The sequence below is a fragment of the Gymnoscopelus braueri genome (genome assembly GCF_963280865.1).
Source record: "Gymnoscopelus braueri genome assembly, chromosome: 24".
NCBI lineage: Eukaryota > Metazoa > Chordata > Actinopteri > Myctophiformes > Myctophidae > Gymnoscopelus > Gymnoscopelus braueri.
In genome coordinates this window covers 38,392,285-38,412,960 of record NC_137626.1, presented here as the reverse complement: position 1 = coordinate 38,412,960, position 20,676 = coordinate 38,392,285, and the positions used below count along the sequence as shown (strand labels likewise).

At 39.8% G+C, this 20,676-nt stretch overlaps 1 protein-coding gene across 1 annotated transcript in view; it reads right to left on the bottom strand.

The window, feature by feature from the left end:
• Positions 1-15,295: 15,295 nt before the first annotated feature.
• jam2a (junctional adhesion molecule 2a) overlaps positions 15,296-20,676 on the bottom strand; it is a 60,453-nt gene continuing 55,072 nt past the window's right edge. The window contains 1 exon segment of the mRNA XM_080422233.1: positions 15,296-18,785. Within this exon segment, the coding sequence (XP_080278359.1) occupies positions 18,747-18,785 (39 nt within the window). The 3' untranslated portion in view covers positions 15,296-18,746.

Genomic DNA, 20,676 nt, shown 5'->3' with positions numbered 1-20,676 from the left:
GGGGTCCTTGACATAAAACAGTTTGAGAACCACTGTACTACACTACACTATGTCACAAACAAATACAGAATAGTATTATTTGTCAGTGGGGGAAAACATTTCACTAGTTGAGCCAATGTTATGTCACTCTATACTACATCAATAAAAATATACCATGAATAATTATGTTTATAAAGCCCTACATTGCCCTTTTTCAGCCAGCAGGCGTCGTGGCAACAACATGAGACCAAAATACTTGATACTTATTGATACAGTTGCATCAATAACGTTTGATAATAATACCAGCTTAATGTTCCCTGGGAACACTTTGATCCCTTAATTATTTTGATTTTTTTCATGAACTGTGTACATAATGCTAACGAAAACTGCTCAAAATAATTAAGGGATCAAAGTGTTCCCTTTATTTTTTTGAGCAGTGTAGCAATGCTGAGAGTATTGATAGAGGGGGGTGAAGGGAAGGAATGTCTTCTACCATTTCTTCATTCATTTTCAGTAATCAATCAGCGTCTTTTTGCAGATACAGGAGGAGTGGGCACAGGGCACCTTGATCTAAAATAGGCTATTTTGTCCAAAATGTTATAAAATAAATTGTGTGAAAAATGGTCTTAAGTAATGTAAAATAGGCTATACATGTGAACATGCACTGTACATCATCATCATAATAATAATACATCATTATAATAATAATAATACATCATTATAATAATAATAATAATAATAATTCACTTCAGCCCTGGCCATTTGAAAATAGCAGATCTACAAACAGCTTGTAGTTCTATTTTCAAAAGATTTTGTATACATTTTGAACTTGTGAAACGGGGTCATTCTGCACAATAAGTAACTAAATTGTCCATTTCACCCCCAAAATGTAACGGAATTAACTTTTGGTACTTTAAGTATATTTTTAAGCAGATACTTTTGTACTACTTTTACTCATACATTTTCAATATGGGACTGTTTTACTTAAGTAAAACATTTGAGTACTTTTTCCACCTCTGGTTACAGATGAAAGTCGCGTCGACGTTGTTTCAACGTCTAAGTGCAATGCAGACGGGGTCTGACTTGGACGTCGTACCGACGTCGTTTCGGGGTCTGACATGGACGTCGTATCGACGTCGTTTCGGGGTCTGACTTGGACGTCGTACCGACGTCGTATCGGGGTCTGATTTGGACGTCGTACCGACGTCGTTTCGGGGTCTGACTTGGACGTCGTACCGACGTCGTTTCGGGGTCTGACTTGGACGTCGTACCGACGTCGTTTCGGGGTCTGACTTGGACGTCGTACCGACGTCGTTTCGGGGTCTGATTTGGACGTCGTACCGACGTCGTTTCGGGGTCTGACTTGGACGTCGTACCGACGTCGTTTCGGGGTCCGTCTGACTTGGACGTCGTATCGACGTCGTTTTAACGTCTGATTGCGTTACAGCTGAGGTCTGACTTGGACGTCGTATCGACGTTGTATGGACGTATTTTTGCGACGTTGGTGGTGGTTATAGTCGTTGGTGGTGGTTATAGAGGTCTGACTTTGCACGTCGTTTCGATGTCTTATGGACGTCGTTGGTTGTGTGTTGACTGAGGTCTGTTGAAAAATGTCTGTGCAACATTGAATTATGGATTCAACGTTGCAAGGTCCCCAGTTTGATATGCACTAGGCCAGGGCTCTTCAACAGGGGTCCGGGAACCCTAGGGGGTCCTCAACCCAAAGTCACTACTAGCCGATCTTCAAACTCACAACGCCTCGCAGCAGTTGTGAGCTTGTAGATTGGCTATTTTCAGCAAGGAGGTTTGGGGGGTGTAGAGGGGAAAAAGTGCCAGAATCATTTTAACTTCATCGATATTTTATACATTGGCTATTCAAAAATAGCTGATACTGACCATGATATTGGTGCGTATTTTGATTATTACAAAACATGCATTAAAGGAGGAGTTCACCCAAAAAATGACTTATTTTCTATCAATTGCACACCCTAGGAAGCCTTGAATCCATGGATTCTTTTTTGTTTTTGTCGCATTCCTAAGCTAATAATTTGATTCCCGTCTCCTACCGGCTAATGTATCCGGTAGGAGACACAAAAATAAATCCATGAAATCAAGGCTTCATGGGGTGTGTAATTGATAGAAAATAAGTAATTTTTTGGGTGAACTCCTCCTTTAACCACTTCAGCCCTATGCATACTTGGGGCATTTGAAAATAGGCGATCTACAAGCTTGAGAGCTTGTAGATCGGCTATTTTCGGCGCACGACACCTCTGCTCCACTAGTCCCTCGCTGAAATTACATTTTTATTTTATTTGTTGATGAATTGTTCAGTATATATATTTAGTCATAGTCATCATATCATAGTTGTTATTTAGTTTTCGTCATAGTTTTAGTCGACAAAATTAACACAGCACACAGAGACAAGTTTGATATAAAACCCTTTTTTTATTTTATTATCATTGATCATCGTCATTCAAATAAACCTCTCAGCAATGCACTCACGCTTGTCGAAAAAACAGACACTCCATTGGACACACAACAGTAGCATACCAAATATAAAGACAAGAAACAATTAAGGCAGATCCTTTTACATAAAAAAGACTGTTCCACAGATATAACTCTGGTGGACAAAATGAAAAAGGCACAAGGTATATAAAAAAGATTTCCCATGCAGGCACATTAGGGCGGAACGGGGGGGTTGGTCTCAAATCGGTCAGAGTGGCTCCCTTATCTACAGCAGTGGTTCTCAACCTTTGGGTCGGGACCCCCAGGAGGGTCCTGACATGATTATTAATCATGTCAATGTCATCTGGGGGTCCCCAGATGACACTGAAGTGACAATTTAAGGACTTTTAAGACCTTTTTAATACCTCAAAAAAAGAGGGAAAGAAGACAAGAAAGAAGACCATTACTGCATCAAAAGTAATCAACAAACTATACTATAAAAACTGGTCAAACATTGGCCAAATTGTCAAATAATATAAGAAAGAGGCAACATTTTTGAAAATAGCTGATCTACAAGCTCACAACGCCTCTTGGAAATAGCCAATCTACAGGCTCACAACGCCTCGCAACGTGAGGCGTTGTGAGCCAGTAGATTGGCTATTTTCACAACATTTATCTGTGGAACCGAGTCAAACTAAATTGAATGCCTCAACTCTTACATTCCAAGTGCTTGTCAGGGTGGGGGGGGGGTCCAGTTCAAATATGATTATTTTGGTGAGGGTCACAGCCTGAAAAGGTTGAGAACCACCGATCTACAGAAAACATTGCATTAGGCTCAGTGTTGAGATATGTACTGCATTGTGTGTGTGAAGTGAACACAGCTTGGGGGAATGCTAATAGAAAAAAACAACAACAAACAAAACAAAGAAAAACGGCATATTGTATTAGTCAATATAGCGTTTTACATACAATTGCAGGGTTGTTGATTTGTAAAACAAACAGACAAACAAACAAAAAAACGGGGGGAGGGGTTCTTTACTATTAACTATTGTTCTTCTTTGTACGCGGAATTGTGAAAGTAGACAATCTACAAAGTCACAACGCAACTCACGATGCGACGCATTCACTTTGCTGGTTGTCTATTTTCTTTTTTGATTCATTTTGACAAATTGACACATTTTGAAAATGTACCCCAAATACCAGGGTTAACATGATTAACATATGTTTTTTTTCCTTTACTTAAACAGTTAAATTGTGATATTATCAAACATAAATAAACATATCAGACGGTCCACATTTCCCAAAAGGAAATGCATGTATTTAATGTAAGTCTGATCAGAAGCAGGAATAAAAACATATTCCCCACCGGACATAAAAAAAAATGAATGAGCAGAGGGTAGGGATATCAAAAGCAGAGGCATAAATCCTGCCCCCAATAACCCCCAGCAAATCAAACCCTGCATATTTACAATACATTGTGCAGCCCTACAAAATACTGTCAGATTGCTTATCATTGATGTCGGGCAGAAACCTTGTATCTCCAGATTTCAACTTTACTCTGTTTTTTTTGTGTGTAAATTAATGCCCTTCTTCGTCACCCAAAAGTAGCAAAAATAGCCGATTTACAAGCTATTTTTGAAAACATTTGAACTGAAAGTGGTGTCTGAGGGTTTTATAAACATCGAACCAATGAAAAGTATTATCAAGAGCTTGTGACTAAATAATAACTACATTGGATCCATTGGAACACAGGTTCCAATTTGATGTTTTTCATTTCCTGAACGGTAACAGTTATGGACATACAAGGTTTCCACCAAACAGCGACGTCACAATGAGGTAAATGACACTTGTATACTGACTGGCAAGAAGTGGGAACGACTGCATAATTGAGATTGAGATGTTGTTCCCTATGGCTTTTAAGTCAATGATGAAAAACGCGTTCCCTCGAGTCTCACGTAGTGTAATACTGTAGGTAAAGAATTTCCTCGATAAAAAAAGAAACAGTCTTTGGTAAAGGAACACGTAGGTAGTTCATAATTTTGGCCTGCAGAGGGGGTAAATAAAATGGACACAGGAAGAGTGGGCACCTGGTCTCGCTAGCCAGACTGTTGCCTCCCACAATTTTTCAAAATAATTCCATCATACAGTCTCACGGAATCTCTGTATAGCATTCGGAGATTGTGGAATAATAGTCTGCCTATGCAAGACTATTGGGCACCTAAACATTGTGGGCATCTCAATGTTAAATTGTCCATTTCCCCCCGAAATGTAACAAAATTAAGAACTTGGAAAATGGTGTGAGGTAATGTAAATTATACATGATTTGAACATGCTTACATTTCTACAATTGTAATACATTGCTACAAAACCTGGGGCTAGCCAGTTATTTTGGGCATAAACAATAAGTTGAAGGGAAAATGTAACTCTGATAATGATGTACCGTGCGTGTTCAAATCATGTATACTTTCCATGACTTCAGAACATTTTTGAAATTCTTAATATTTTTACATTTAGGAAAACATTGCCAATTTAACAATGAGGTGGCCAGACTTCCCCACTGGGCCCAGACTCAGGCACCCACTCTTCCGGTCACCAATAAAAAAATCTCGAGTCACCACCAGCTCATTGATGGGGAACAAAAAAAAACACACACTTTCATCGTTTGAACACTAGGTGGAGGCACTGTGCCATGTAAGTGTAGTAAACCTTATAGGCCCACTTCAATGGCAACAAGATAGCCACACATCAACACAACAGGATAATTTGTTTTAAAAAAAAGCCTTGATGACGTGTTTGTCCCTCGTCGCTACCCGTCCACAAGAATGTTTCTCAAAAGTTGGGGTCCGGGGACCCCCTCAGGGTCCCTTGAGGGCATTCCAAATGGACCCTTACAGGTCTGTAACTCTGAGAGTGTACACATGGAACCAAATGGACCCTTATGGGTCTGTAACTCTGAGAGTGTACACATGGAACCAAATGGACCCTTACGAACCAAATGGACCCTTACAGGTCTATAACTCTTGAGTGTACAAATGGAACCAAATCCGTTTGCACGCTCTCAGAGTTATGGGGGTCCTTGAAATAATAATAAAAAAGTTTGGGAGTTAAAATATTGAGAACAGAATCGTGTCTGCGAGGCAAAGAGCTCCTTCTTTTGAGTTCAAAAATAGAAAAATAAAAGAGAATAAAAATAAATCCAGTGTTGGCACATTAAAGCAAAAAAATCTTGAGGGCTTCATTTTTACCAGATGCATTGTGAGCTTGTAGATCTGCTATTTTTGGTACACAACACCATCTGCCATTAAAAGGAAAAGAAGAAGGCAGGGATACTTGACCGCTATTGTCGTGGCAACGGTGGCACCTGCTGTAGCTATAAACCTGATGTTTAATACCTTATCAGTGGTTCTCAACCTTTTCAGGCCGTGACCCCCCCCCCCCCCCCTCCAAAAAAATCATATTTGAACTGAGGGCCCCCTGCCCTGACAAGCACTTGGAATTGTAGGAGTTGAGGCATTACATTTAGTTTGACTCGGTTCCACAGGTAAATATTGTGAAAATGGCCTCGGAAATCACGTTGCAGTGCGTTGTGTGCTTGTAGATCGGCTATTTTCACACATTTTGCCTCTTATATTATTTGACAATTTGGCCAATGTTTGACCAGTTTTTATAGTATGGTTTGTTTATTGCTTTTGATGCAGTAATGATCCTTTTTTTTTTTTTTTTTGAGGTATTAAAAAGGTCTTAAAAGTCCTTAAATTGTCACTTTGCCGTTGTTTTTTTCCTCCATAATATGGTACAAAGTCTTACATCTGGAGGAAATAAAAGAAAAGCATACAACATACAAAATTGCAAGTTTAAATAGTTTTGAAACATTTTAATAAATACCATCTTGTATGGGGTCCTCCATGGCCATATACATTAATCTGGGGGTCCTTGACATAAAACAGTTTGAGAACCACTGTACTACACTACACTATGTCACAAACAAATACAGAATAGTATTATTTGTCAGTGGGGGAAAACATTTCACTAGTTGAGCCAATGTTATGTCACTCTATACTACATCAATAAAAATATACCATGAATAATTATGTTTATAAAGCCCTACATTGCCCTTTTTCAGCCAGCAGGCGTCGTGGCAACAACATGAGACCAAAATACTTGATACTTATTGATACAGTTGCATCAATAACGTTTGATAATAATACCAGCTTAATGTTCCCTGGGAACACTTTGATCCCTTAATTATTTTGATTTTTTTCATGAACTGTGTACATAATGCTAACGAAAACTGCTCAAAATAATTAAGGGATCAAAGTGTTCCCTTTATTTTTTTGAGCAGTGTAGCAATGCTGAGAGTATTGATAGAGGGGGGTGAAGGGAAGGAATGTCTTCTACCATTTCTTCATTCATTTTCAGTAATCAATCAGCGTCTTTTTGCAGATACAGGAGGAGTGGGCACAGGGCACCTTGATCTAAAATAGGCTATTTTGTCCAAAATGTTATAAAATAAATTGTGTGAAAAATGGTCTTAAGTAATGTAAAATAGGCTATACATGTGAACATGCACTGTACATCATCATCATAATAATAATACATCATTATAATAATAATAATACATCATTATAATAATAATAATAATAATAATTCACTTCAGCCCTGGCCATTTGAAAATAGCAGATCTACAAACAGCTTGTAGTTCTATTTTCAAAAGATTTTGTATACATTTTGAACTTGTGAAACGGGGTCATTCTGCACAATAAGTAACTAAATTGTCCATTTCACCCCCAAAATGTAACGGAATTAACTTTTGGTACTTTAAGTATATTTTTAAGCTGATACTTTTGTACTACTTTTACTCATACATTTTCAATATGGGACTACTTAAGTAAAACATTTGAGTACTTTTTCCACCTCTGGTTACAGATGAAAGTCGCGTCGACGTTGTTTCAACGTCTAAGTGCAATGCAGACGGGGTCTGACTTGGACGTCGTACCGACGTCGTTTCGGGGTCTGACATGGACGTCGTATCGACGTCGTTTCGGGGTCTGACTTGGACGTCGTACCGACGTCGTTTCGGGGTCTGATTTGGACGTCGTACCGACGTCGTTTCGGGGTCTGACTTGGACGTCGTACCGACGTCGTTTCGGGGTCTGACTTGGACGTCGTACCGACGTCGTTTCGGGGTCCGTCTGACTTGGACGTCGTATCGACGTCGTTTTAACGTCTGATTTGCGTTACAGCTGAGGTCTGACTTGGACGTCGTATCGACGTTGTATGGACGTATTTTTGCGACGTTGGTGGTGGTTATAGTCGTTGGTGGTGGTTATAGAGGTCTGACTTTGCACGTCGTTTCGATGTCTTATGGACGTCGTTGGTTGTGTGTTGACTGAGGTCTGTTGAAAAATGTCTGTGCAACATTGAATTATGGATTCAACGTTGCAAGGTCCCCAGTTTGATATGCACTAGGCCAGGGCTCTTCAACAGGGGTCCGGGAACCCTAGGGGGTCCTCAACCCAAAGTCACTACTAGCCGATCTTCAAACTCACAACGCCTCGCAGCAGTTGTGAGCTTGTAGATTGGCTATTTTCAGCAAGGAGGTTTGGGGGGTGTAGAGGGGAAAAAGTGCCAGAATCATTTTAACTTCATCGATATTTTATACATTGGCTATTCAAAAATAGCTGATACTGACCATGATATTGGTGCGTATTTTGATTATTACAAAACATGCATTAAAGGAGGAGTTCACCCAAAAAATGACTTATTTTCTATCAATTGCACACCCTAGGAAGCCTTGAATCCATGGATTCTTTTTTGTTTTTGTCGCATTCCTAAGCTAATAATTTGATTCCCGTCTCCTACCGGCTAATGTATCCGGTAGGAGACACAAAAATAAATCCATGAAATCAAGGCTTCATGGGGTGTGTAATTGATAGAAAATAAGTAATTTTTTGGGTGAACTCCTCCTTTAACCACTTCAGCCCTATGCATACTTGGGGCATTTGAAAATAGGCGATCTACAAGCTTGAGAGCTTGTAGATCGGCTATTTTCGGCGCACGACACCTCTGCTCCACTAGTCCCTCGCTGAAATTACATTTTTATTTTATTTGTTGATGAATTGTTCAGTATATATATTTAGTCATAGTCATCATATCATAGTTGTTATTTAGTTTTCGTCATAGTTTTAGTCGACAAAATTAACACAGCACACAGAGACAAGTTTGATATAAAACCCTTTTTTTATTTTATTATCATTGATCATCGTCATTCAAATAAACCTCTCAGCAATGCACTCACGCTTGTCGAAAAAACAGACACTCCATTGGACACACAACAGTAGCATACCAAATATAAAGACAAGAAACAATTAAGGCAGATCCTTTTACATAAAAAAGACTGTTCCACAGATATAACTCTGGTGGACAAAATGAAAAAGGCACAAGGTATATAAAAAAGATTTCCCATGCAGGCACATTAGGGCGGAACGGGGGGGTTGGTCTCAAATCGGTCAGAGTGGCTCCCTTATCTACAGCAGTGGTTCTCAACCTTTGGGTCGGGACCCCCAGGAGGGTCCTGACATGATTATTAATCATGTCAATGTCATCTGGGGGTCCCCAGATGACACTGAAGTGACAATTTAAGGACTTTTAAGACCTTTTTAATACCTCAAAAAAAGAGGGAAAGAAGACAAGAAAGAAGACCATTACTGCATCAAAAGTAATCAACAAACTATACTATAAAAACTGGTCAAACATTGGCCAAATTGTCAAATAATATAAGAAAGAGGCAACATTTTTGAAAATAGCTGATCTACAAGCTCACAACGCTTCTTGGAAATAGCCAATCTACAGGCTCACAACGCCTCGCAACGTGAGGCGTTGTGAGCCAGTAGATTGGCTATTTTCACAACATTTATCTGTGGAACCGAGTCAAACTAAATTGAATGCCTCAACTCTTACATTCCAAGTGCTTGTCAGGGTGGGGGGGGGGGGTCCAGTTCAAATATGATTATTTTGGTGAGGGTCACAGCCTGAAAAGGTTGAGAACCACCGATCTACAGAAAACATTGCATTAGGCTCAGTGTTGAGATATGTACTGCATTGTGTGTGTGAAGTGAACACAGCTTGGGGGAATGCTAATAGAAAAAAACAACAACAAACAAAACAAAGAAAAACGGCATATTGTATTAGTCAATATAGCGTTTTACATACAATTGCAGGGTTGTTGATTTGTAAAACAAACAGACAAACAAACAAAAAAACGGGGGGAGGGGTTCTTTACTATTAACTATTGTTCTTCTTTGTACGCGGAATTGTGAAAGTAGACAATCTACAAAGTCACAACGCAACTCACGATGCGACGCATTCACTTTGCTGGTTGTCTATTTTCTTTTTTGATTCATTTTGACAAATTGACACATTTTGAAAATGTACCCCAAATACCAGGGTTAACATGATTAACATATGTTTTTTTTCCTTTACTTAAACAGTTAAATTGTGATATTATCAAACATAAATAAACATATCAGACGGTCCACATTTCCCAAAAGGAAATGCATGTATTTAATGTAAGTCTGATCAGAAGCAGGAATAAAAACATATTCCCCACCGGACATAAAAAAAAATGAATGAGCAGAGGGTAGGGATATCAAAAGCAGAGGCATAAATCCTGCCCCCAATAACCCCCAGCAAATCAAACCCTGCATATTTACAATACATTGTGCAGCCCTACAAAATACTGTCAGATTGCTTATCATTGATGTCGGGCAGAAACCTTGTATCTCCAGATTTCAACTTTACTCTGTTTTTTTTGTGTGTAAATTAATGCCCTTCTTCGTCACCCAAAAGTAGCAAAAATAGCCGATTTACAAGCTATTTTTGAAAACATTTGAACTGAAAGTGGTGTCTGAGGGTTTTATAAACATCGAACCAATGAAAAGTATTATCAAGAGCTTGTGACTAAATAATAACTACATTGGATCCATTGGAACACAGGTTCCAATTTGATGTTTTTCATTTCCTGAACGGTAACAGTTATGGACATACAAGGTTTCCACCAAACAGCGACGTCACAATGAGGTAAATGACACTTGTATACTGACTGGCAAGAAGTGGGAACGACTGCATAATTGAGATTGAGATGTTGTTCCCTATGGCTTTTAAGTCAATGATGAAAAACGCGTTCCCTCGAGTCTCACGTAGTGTAATACTGTAGGTAAAGAATTTCCTCGATAAAAAAAGAAACAGTCTTTGGTAAAGGAACACGTAGGTAGTTCATAATTTTGGCCTGCAGAGGGGGTAAATAAAATGGACACAGGAAGAGTGGGCACCTGGTCTCGCTAGCCAGACTGTTGCCTCCCACAATTTTTCAAAATAATTCCATCATACAGTCTCACGGAATCTCTGTATAGCATTCGGAGATTGTGGAATAATAGTCTGCCTATGCAAGACTATTGGGCACCTAAACATTGTGGGCATCTCAATGTTAAATTGTCCATTTCCCCCCGAAATGTAACAAAATTAAGAACTTGGAAAATGGTGTGAGGTAATGTAAATTATACATGATTTGAACATGCTTACATTTCTACAATTGTAATACATTGCTACAAAACCTGGGGCTAGCCAGTTATTTTGGGCATAAACAATAAGTTGAAGGGAAAATGTAACTCTGATAATGATGTACCGTGCGTGTTCAAATCATGTATACTTTCCATGACTTCAGAACATTTTTGAAATTCTTAATATTTTTACATTTAGGAAAACATTGCCAATTTAACAATGAGGTGGCCAGACTTCCCCACTGGGCCCAGACTCAGGCACCCACTCTTCCGGTCACCAATAAAAAAATCTCGAGTCACCACCAGCTCATTGATGGGGAACAAAAAAAAACACACACTTTCATCGTTTGAACACTAGGTGGAGGCACTGTGCCATGTAAGTGTAGTAAACCTTATAGGCCCACTTCAATGGCAACAAGATAGCCACACATCAACACAACAGGATAATTTGTTTTAAAAAAAAGCCTTGATGACGTGTTTGTCCCTCGTCGCTACCCGTCCACAAGAATGTTTCTCAAAAGTTGGGGTCCGGGGACCCCCTCAGGGTCCCTTGAGGGCATTCCAAATGGACCCTTACAGGTCTGTAACTCTGAGAGTGTACACATGGAACCAAATGGACCCTTATGGGTCTGTAACTCAGAGTGTACACATGGAACCAAATGGACCCTTATGGGTCTGTAACTCTGAGAGTGTACACATGGAACCAAATGGACCCTTATGGGTCTGTAACTCAGAGTGTACACATGGAACCAAATGGACCCTTATGGGTCTGTAACTCAGAGTGTACACATGGAACCAAATGGACCCTTATGGGTCTGTAACTCTGAGAGTGTACACATGGAACCAAATGGACCCTTACGAACCAAATGGACCCTTACAGGTCTATAACTCTTGAGTGTACAAATGGAACCAAATCCGTTTGCACGCTCTCAGAGTTATGGGGGTCCTTGAAATAATAATAAAAAAGTTTGGGAGTTAAAATATTGAGAACAGAATCGTGTCTGCGAGGCAAAGAGCTCCTTCTTTTGAGTCCAAAAATAGAAAAATAAAAGAGAATAAAAATAAATCCAGTGTTGGCACATTAAAGCAAAAAAATCTTGAGGGCTTCATTTTTACCAGATGCATTGTGAGCTTGTAGATCTGCTATTTTTGGTACACAACACCATCTGCCATTAAAAGGAAAAGAAGAAGGCAGGGATACTTGACCGCTATTGTCGTGGCAACGGTGGCACCTGCTGTAGCTATAAACCTGATGTTTAATACCTTATCAGTGGTTCTCAACCTTTTCAGGCCGTGACCCCCCCCCCCCCCCTCCAAAAAAATCATATTTGAACTGAGGGCCCCCTGCCCTGACAAGCACTTGGAATTGTAGGAGTTGAGGCATTACATTTAGTTTGACTCGGTTCCACAGGTAAATATTGTGAAAATGGCCTCGGAAATCACGTTGCAGTGCGTTGTGTGCTTGTAGATCGGCTATTTTCACACATTTTGCCTCTTATATTATTTGACAATTTGGCCAATGTTTGACCAGTTTTTATAGTATGGTTTGTTTATTGCTTTTGATGCAGTAATTATCCTTTTTTTTTTTTTTTTTGAGGTATTAAAAAGGTCTTAAAAGTCCTTAAATTGTCACTTTGCCGTTGTTTTTTTCCTCCATAATATGGTACAAAGTCTTACATCTGGAGGAAATAAAAGAAAAGCATACAAAATTGCAAGTTTAAATAGTTTTGAAACATTTTAATAAATACCATCTTGTATGGGGTCCTCCATGGCCATATACATTAATCTGGGGGTCCTTGACATAAAACAGTTTGAGAACCACTGTACTACACTACACTATGTCACAAACAAATACAGAATAGTATTATTTGTCAGTGGGGGAAAACATTTCACTAGTTGAGCCAATGTTATGTCACTCTATACTACATCAATAAAAATATACCATGAATAATTATGTTTATAAAGCCCTACATTGCCCTTTTTCAGCCAGCAGGCGTCGTGGCAACAACATGAGACCAAAATACTTGATACTTATTGATACAGTTGCATCAATAACGTTTGATAATAATACCAGCTTAATGTTCCCTGGGAACACTTTGATCCCTTAATTATTTTGATTTTTTTCATGAACTGTGTACATAATGCTAACGAAAACTGCTCAAAATAATTAAGGGATCAAAGTGTTCCCTTTATTTTTTTGAGCAGTGTAGCAATGCTGAGAGTATTGATAGAGGGGGGTGAAGGGAAGGAATGTCTTCTACCATTTCTTCATTCATTTTCAGTAATCAATCAGCGTCTTTTTGCAGATACAGGAGGAGTGGGCACAGGGCACCTTGATCTAAAATAGGCTATTTTGTCCAAAATGTTATAAAATAAATTGTGTGAAAAATGGTCTTAAGTAATGTAAAATAGGCTATACATGTGAACATGCACTGTACATCATCATCATAATAATAATACATCATTATAATAATAATAATACATCATTATAATAATAATAATAATAATAATTCACTTCAGCCCTGGCCATTTGAAAATAGCAGATCTACAAACAGCTTGTAGTTCTATTTTCAAAGAATTTGTATACATTTTGAACTTGTGAAACGGGGTCATTCTGCACAATAAGTAACTAAATTGTCCATTTCACCCCCAAAATGTAACGGAATTAACTTTTGGTACTTTAAGTATATTTTTAAGCTGATACTTTTGTACTACTTTTACTCATACATTTTCAATATGGGACTGTTTTACTTAAGTAAAACATTTGAGTACTTTTTCCACCTCTGGTTACAGATGAAAGTCGCGTCGACGTTGTTTCAACGTCTAAGTGCAATGCAGACGGGGTCTGACTTGGACGTCGTACCGACGTCGTTTCGGGGTCTGACATGGACGTCGTATCGACGTCGTTTCGGGGTCTGACTTGGACGTCGTACCGACGTCGTATCGGGGTCTGATTTGGACGTCGTACCGACGTCGTTTCGGGGTCTGACTTGGACGTCGTACCGACGTCGTTTCGGGGTCTGACTTGGACGTCGTACCGACGTCGTTTCGGGGTCTGACTTGGACGTCGTACCGACGTCGTTTCGGGGTCTGATTTGGACGTCGTACCGACGTCGTTTCGGGGTCTGACTTGGACGTCGTACCGACGTCGTTTCGGGGTCTGATTTGGACGTCGTACCGACGTCGTTTCGGGGTCTGACTTGGACGTCGTACCGACGTCGTTTCGGGGTCTGATTTGGACGTCGTACCGACGTCGTTTCGGGGTCTGACTTGGACGTCGTACCGACGTCGTTTCGGGGTCCGTCTGACTTGGACGTCGTATCGACGTCGTTTTAACGTCTGATTGCGTTACAGCTGAGGTCTGACTTGGACGTCGTATCGACGTTGTATGGACGTATTTTTGCGACGGTCGTTGGTGGTGGTTATAGAGGTCTGACCTTGCACGTCGTTTCGATGTCTTATGGACGTCGTTGGTTGTGTGTTGACTGAGGTCTGTTGAAAAATGTCTGTGCAACATTGAATTATGGATTCAACGTTGCAAGGTCCCCAGTTTGATATGCACTAGGCCAGGGCTCTTCAACAGGGGTCCGGGAACCCTAGGGGGTCCTCAACCCAAAGTTACTACTAGCCGATCTTCAAACTCACAACGCCTCGCAGCAGTTGTGAGCTTGTAGATTGGCTATTTTCAGCAAGGAGGTTTGGGGGGTGTAGAGGGGAAAAAGTGCCAGAATCATTTTAACTTCATCGATATTTTATACATTGGCTATTCAAAAATAGCTGATACTGACCATGATATTGGTGCGTATTTTGATTATTACAAAACATGCATTAAAGGAGGAGTTCACCCAAAAAATGACTTATTTTCTATCAATTGCACACCCTAGGAAGCCTTGAATCCATGGATTCTTTTTTGTTTTTGTCGCATTCCTAAGCTAATAATTTGATTCCCGTCTCCTACCGGCTAATGTATCCGGTAGGAGACACAAAAATAAATCCATGAAATCAAGGCTTCATGGGGTGTGTAATTGATAGAAAATAAGTAATTTTTTGGGTGAACTCCTCCTTTAACCACTTCAGCCCTATGCGTACTTGGGGTATTTGAAAATAGGCGATCTACAAGCTTGAGAGCTTGTAGATCGGCTATTTTCGGCGCACGACACCTCTGCTCCACTAGTCCCTCGCTGAAATTACATTTTTATTTTATTTGTTGATGAATTGTTCAGTATATATATTTAGTCATAGTCATCATATCATAGTTGTTATTGAGTTTTCGTCATAGTTTTAGTCGACAAAATTAACACAGCACACAGAGACAAGTTTGATATAAAACCCTTTTTTTATTTTATTATCATTGATCATCGTCATTCAAATAAACCTCTCAGCAATGCACTCACGCTTGTCGAAAAAACAGACACTCCATTGGACACACAACAGTAGCATACCAAATATAAAGACAAGAAACAATTAAGGCAGATCCTTTTACATAAAAAAGACTGTTCCACAGATATAACTCTGGTGGACAAAATGAAAAAGGCACAAGGTATATAAAAAAGATTTCCCATGCAGGCACATTAGGGCGGAACGGGGGGGTTGGTCTCAAATCGGTCAGAGTGGCTCCCTTATCTACAGCAGTGGTTCTCAACCTTTGGGTCGGGACCCCCAGGAGGGTCCTGACATGATTATTAATCATGTCAATGTCATCTGGGGGTCCCCAGATGACACTGAAGTGACAATTTAAGGACTTTTAAGACCTTTTTAATACCTCAAAAAAAGAGGGAAAGAAGACCATTACTGCATCAAAAGTAATCAACAAACTATACTATAAAAACTGGTCAAACATTGGCCAAATTGTCAAATAATATAAGAAAGAGGCAACATTTTTGAAAATAGCTGATCTACAAGCTCACAACGCCTCTTGGAAATAGCCAATCTACAGGCTCACAACGCCTCGCAACGTGAGGCGTTGTGAGCCAGTAGATTGGCTATTTTCACAACATTTATCTGTGGAACCGAGTCAAACTAAATTGAATGCCTCAACTCTTACATTCCAAGTGCTTGTCAGGGTGGGGGGGGGGGGGTCCAGTTCAAATATGATTATTTTGGTGAGGGTCACAGCCTGAAAAGGTTGAGAACCACCGATTTACAGAAAACATTGCATTAGGCTCAGTGTTGAGATATGTACTGCATTGTGTGTGTGAAGTGAACACAGCTTGGGGGAATGCTAATAGAAAAAAACAACAACAAACAAAACAAAGAAAAACGGCATATTGTATTAGTCAATATAGCGTTTTACATACAATTGCAGGGTTGTTGATTTGTAAAACAAACAAACAAAAAAACGGGGGGAGGGGTTCTTTACTATTAACTATTATTCTTCTTTGTACGCGGAATTGTGAAAGTAGACAATCTACAAAGTCACAACGCAACTCACGATGCGACGCATTCACTTTGCTGGTTGTCTATTTTCTTTTTTGATTCATTTTGACAAATTGACACATTTTGAAAATGTACCCCAAATACCAGGGTTAACATGATTAACATATGTTTTTTTTCCTTTACTTAAACAGTTAAATTGTGATATTATCAAACATAAATAAACATATCAGACGGTCCACATTTCCCAAAAGGAAATGCATGTATTTAATGTAAGTCTGATCAGAAGCAGGAATAAAAACATATTCCCCACCGGACATAAAAAAAAATGAATGAGCAGAGGGTAGGGATATCAAAAGCAGAGGCATAAATCCTGCCCCCAATAACCCCCAGCAAATCAAACCCTGCATATTTACAATACATTGTGCAGCCCTACAAAATACTGTCAGATTGCTTATCATTGATGTCGGGCAGAAACCTTGTATCTCCAGATTTCAACTTTACTCTGTTTTTTTGTGTGTAAATTAATGCCCTTCTTCGTCACCCAAAAGTAGCAAAAATAGCCGATTTACAAGCTATTTTTGAAAACATTTGAACTGAAAGTGGTGTCTGAGGGTTTTATAAACATCGAACCAATGAAAAGTATTATCAAGAGCTTGTGACTAAATAATAACTACATTGGATCCATTGGAACACAGGTTCCAATTTGATGTTTTTCATTTCCTGAACGGTAACAGTTATGGACATACAAGGTTTCCACCAAACAGCGACGTCACAATGAGGTAAATGACACTTGTATACTGACTGGCAAGAAGTGGGAACGACTGCATAATTGAGATTGAGATGTTGTTCCCTATGGCTTTTAAGTCAATGATGAAAAACGCGTTCCCTCAAGTCTCACGTAGTGTAATACTGTAGGTAAAGAATTTCCTCGATAAAAAAAGAAACAGTCTTTGGTAAAGGAACACGTAGGTAGTTCATAATTTTGGCCTGCAGAGGGGGTAAATAAAATGGACACAGGAAGAGTGGGCACCTGGTCTCGCTAGCCAGACTGTTGCCTCCCACAATTTTTCAAAATAATTCCATCATACAGTCTCACGGAATCTCTGTATAGCATTCGGAGATTGTGGAATAATAGTCTGCCTATGCAAGACTATTGGGCACCTAAACATTGTGGGCATCTCAATGTTAAATTGTCCATTTCCCCCCGAAATGTAACAAAATTAAGAACTTGGAAAATGGTGTGAGGTAATGTAAATTATACATGATTTGAACATGCTTACATTTCTACAATTGTAATACATTGCTACAAAACCTGGGGCTAGCCAGTTATTTTGGGCATAAACAATAAGTTGAAGGGAAAATGTAACTCTGATAATGATGTACCGTGCGTGTTCAAATCATGTATACTTTCCATGACTTCAGAACATTTTTGAAATTCTTAATATTTTTACATTTAGGAAAACATTGCCAATTTAACAATGAGGTGGCCAGACTTCCCCACTGGGCCCAGACTCAGGCACCCACTCTTCCGGTCACCAATAAAAAAATCTCGAGTCACCACCAGCTCATTGATGGGGAACAAAAAAAAACACACACTTTCATCGTTTGAACACTAGGTGGAGGCACTGTGCCATGTAAGTGTAGTAAACCTTATAGGCCCACTTCAATGGCAACAAGATAGCCACACATCAACACAACAGGATAATTTGTTTAAAAAAAAAGCCTTGATGATGTGTTTGTCCCTCGTCGCTACCCGTCCACAAGAATGTTTCTCAAAAGTTGGGGTCCGGGGACCCCCTCAGGGTCCCTTGAGGGCATTCCAAATGGACCCTTACAGGTCTGTAACTCTGAGAGTGTACACATGGAACCAAATGGACCCTTATGGGTCTGTAACTCAGAGTGTACACATGGAACCAAATGGACCCTTATGGGTCTGTAACTCTGAGAGTGTACACATGGAACCAAATGGACCCTTATGGGTCTGTAACTCAGAGTGTACACATGGAACCAAATGGACCCTTATGGGTCTGTAACTCAGAGTGTACACATGGAACCAAATGGACCCTTATGGGTCTGTAACTCTGAGAGTGTACACATGGAACCAAATGGACCCTTACGAACCAAATGGACCCTTACAGATCTATAACTCTTGAGTGTACAAATGGAACCAAATCCGTTTGCATGCTCTCAGAGTTATGGGGGTCCTTGAAATAATAATAAAAAAGTTTGGGAGTTAAAATATTGAGAACAGAATCGTGTCTGCGAGGCGAAGAGCTCCTTCTTTTGAGTCCAAAAATAGAAAAATAAAAGAGAATAAAAATAAATCCAGTGTTGGCACATTAAAGCAAAAAAAAAAGGGGGGGGGTATTTACTAAGAAGACCTGCTTCTCACAGCATGAACGATTGGGTGTGTTTGAAGTCCTGGGGCTGTAGAGAGAGAGAGAGAGAGAGAGAGAGAGAGAGAGAGAGAGAGAGAGAGAGAGAGAGAGAGAGAGAGAGAGAGAGAGAGAAAATATTAGATTGCAATGTGTGTTTAATTGTATTTGCGCTGCTGACTCACTTCTACAGGACAACAGCTAATGGTCTTAGCAATTCATTGCGGAGAAAAAACGCTTGGGTAAAGGTGGCCATGATAGCGCCACCGTCGGGTGAAAACCTGTGCAAAACCGTTACGTTTCAGGAAATGGATAAAAAAATAACCTGTGTTCCACTGGATCCAATGCAGTGGTGTAAAGTAACTAAGTACTTTTACTAAAGTACTGTACTTAAGTACAATTTTGTGGTATTTTATACTGGAATATTTTAATTTTTTAGTACTTTTACACCACTACATCTCAGAGGCAAATAATGTACTCCACTACAATTATTTGAAAACTTAAGTTACTAGTTCCTTTGCAGATATACATTTTTATATAATAAAACATACATTAACCACGTCAGCCCTATTTTATACATACGACCTTCTAAATCCTAACCTAAGTTTTCTGAAAAACATCAAATATTTATTAATGACTAATTAGTTGTATTAATTACAACAAATGTATGTCGCTATATACTGTACATAGCAACAAGAACCCCAAAAGGGGTTCCCGTCCTGAAAGGTATAGTTAAAAATAGGATTACCGCCCAAAATGGTATAAACATTACAAAATTAAATATGGAGATACAAGGTTTCTGTCCAACAGCGACGATATACATATGTATGTACAAATATTGTCAATAATCTTCATCTTTAAGTTTAGAGAGAGAGATAGAGAGAGATAGAGAGAGATAGAGAGACACACACACAAGAGACACACACACAAGAAAGAGAGAGAGAGAGAGATAGAGAGACACACACACAAGAGACACACACACAAGAAAGAGAGAGAGAGAGAGAGAGAGAGAGAGAGAGAGATAGAGAGAGATAGAGAGACACACACACAAGAGACACACACACAAGAAAGAGAGATAGAGAGAGATAGAGAGAGATAGAGAGACACACACACAAGAGACACACACACAAGAAAGAGAGATAGAGAGAGATAGAGAGACACACACACACAAGAGACACACACACAAGAAAGAGAGAGAGAGAGAGAGAGAGAGAGAGAGAGAGAGAGAGAGAGAGAGAGAGAGAGAGAGAGAGACACACACACACACACACACACACACACACACACACACACACACACACACACACACACACACACACACACACACACACACACACACACACACACACACACACACACACACACACACACACACACACACACACACACACACACACACACACACTCACACACAAGAAAGAGAGACAGAGAGAGACACACAGAGAAAGAGAGAGAGAGACAGACAGACAGACAGAAACCTTTATTTTAAGTTAGGACTAATGGCAGTGATCTGGGGCCTGTTCCTCAAAAGGTGAATTAAAAAAGCCTGGCCTTAAGCCAAATCCAGGCTTGACAAAGTCGGGTCCGAAAAGCCTCGTTTATTCCGTTCCTCAGACGCCAAGCCAGGCTGAAAAGGAGCAACTTTGTCGAGCTAGGCTATGTCAAGCCAGGCTGTGTCCAGCCAGGATAATGAAGCCAGGCTGAATGGGCGGCGATTCGCCGGCGACGTATTTCTATAAAAGACCATGAACTCGAGCGCAGATTCCTTGAACTTGACCAATCACGGAGTCCAAAACCAGAGCAGCGTTCTTCTCTGTGGCTGAATAGCAGCACTGCAGCAGCTCATGAAATCATACAAGGAAGTAAAATGTATTTAAGCAAGAAAGGAAACGCGACCGCAATAAATAGATCCAGGGAGAAAGCATGGCAAAGTATTGCAAGCA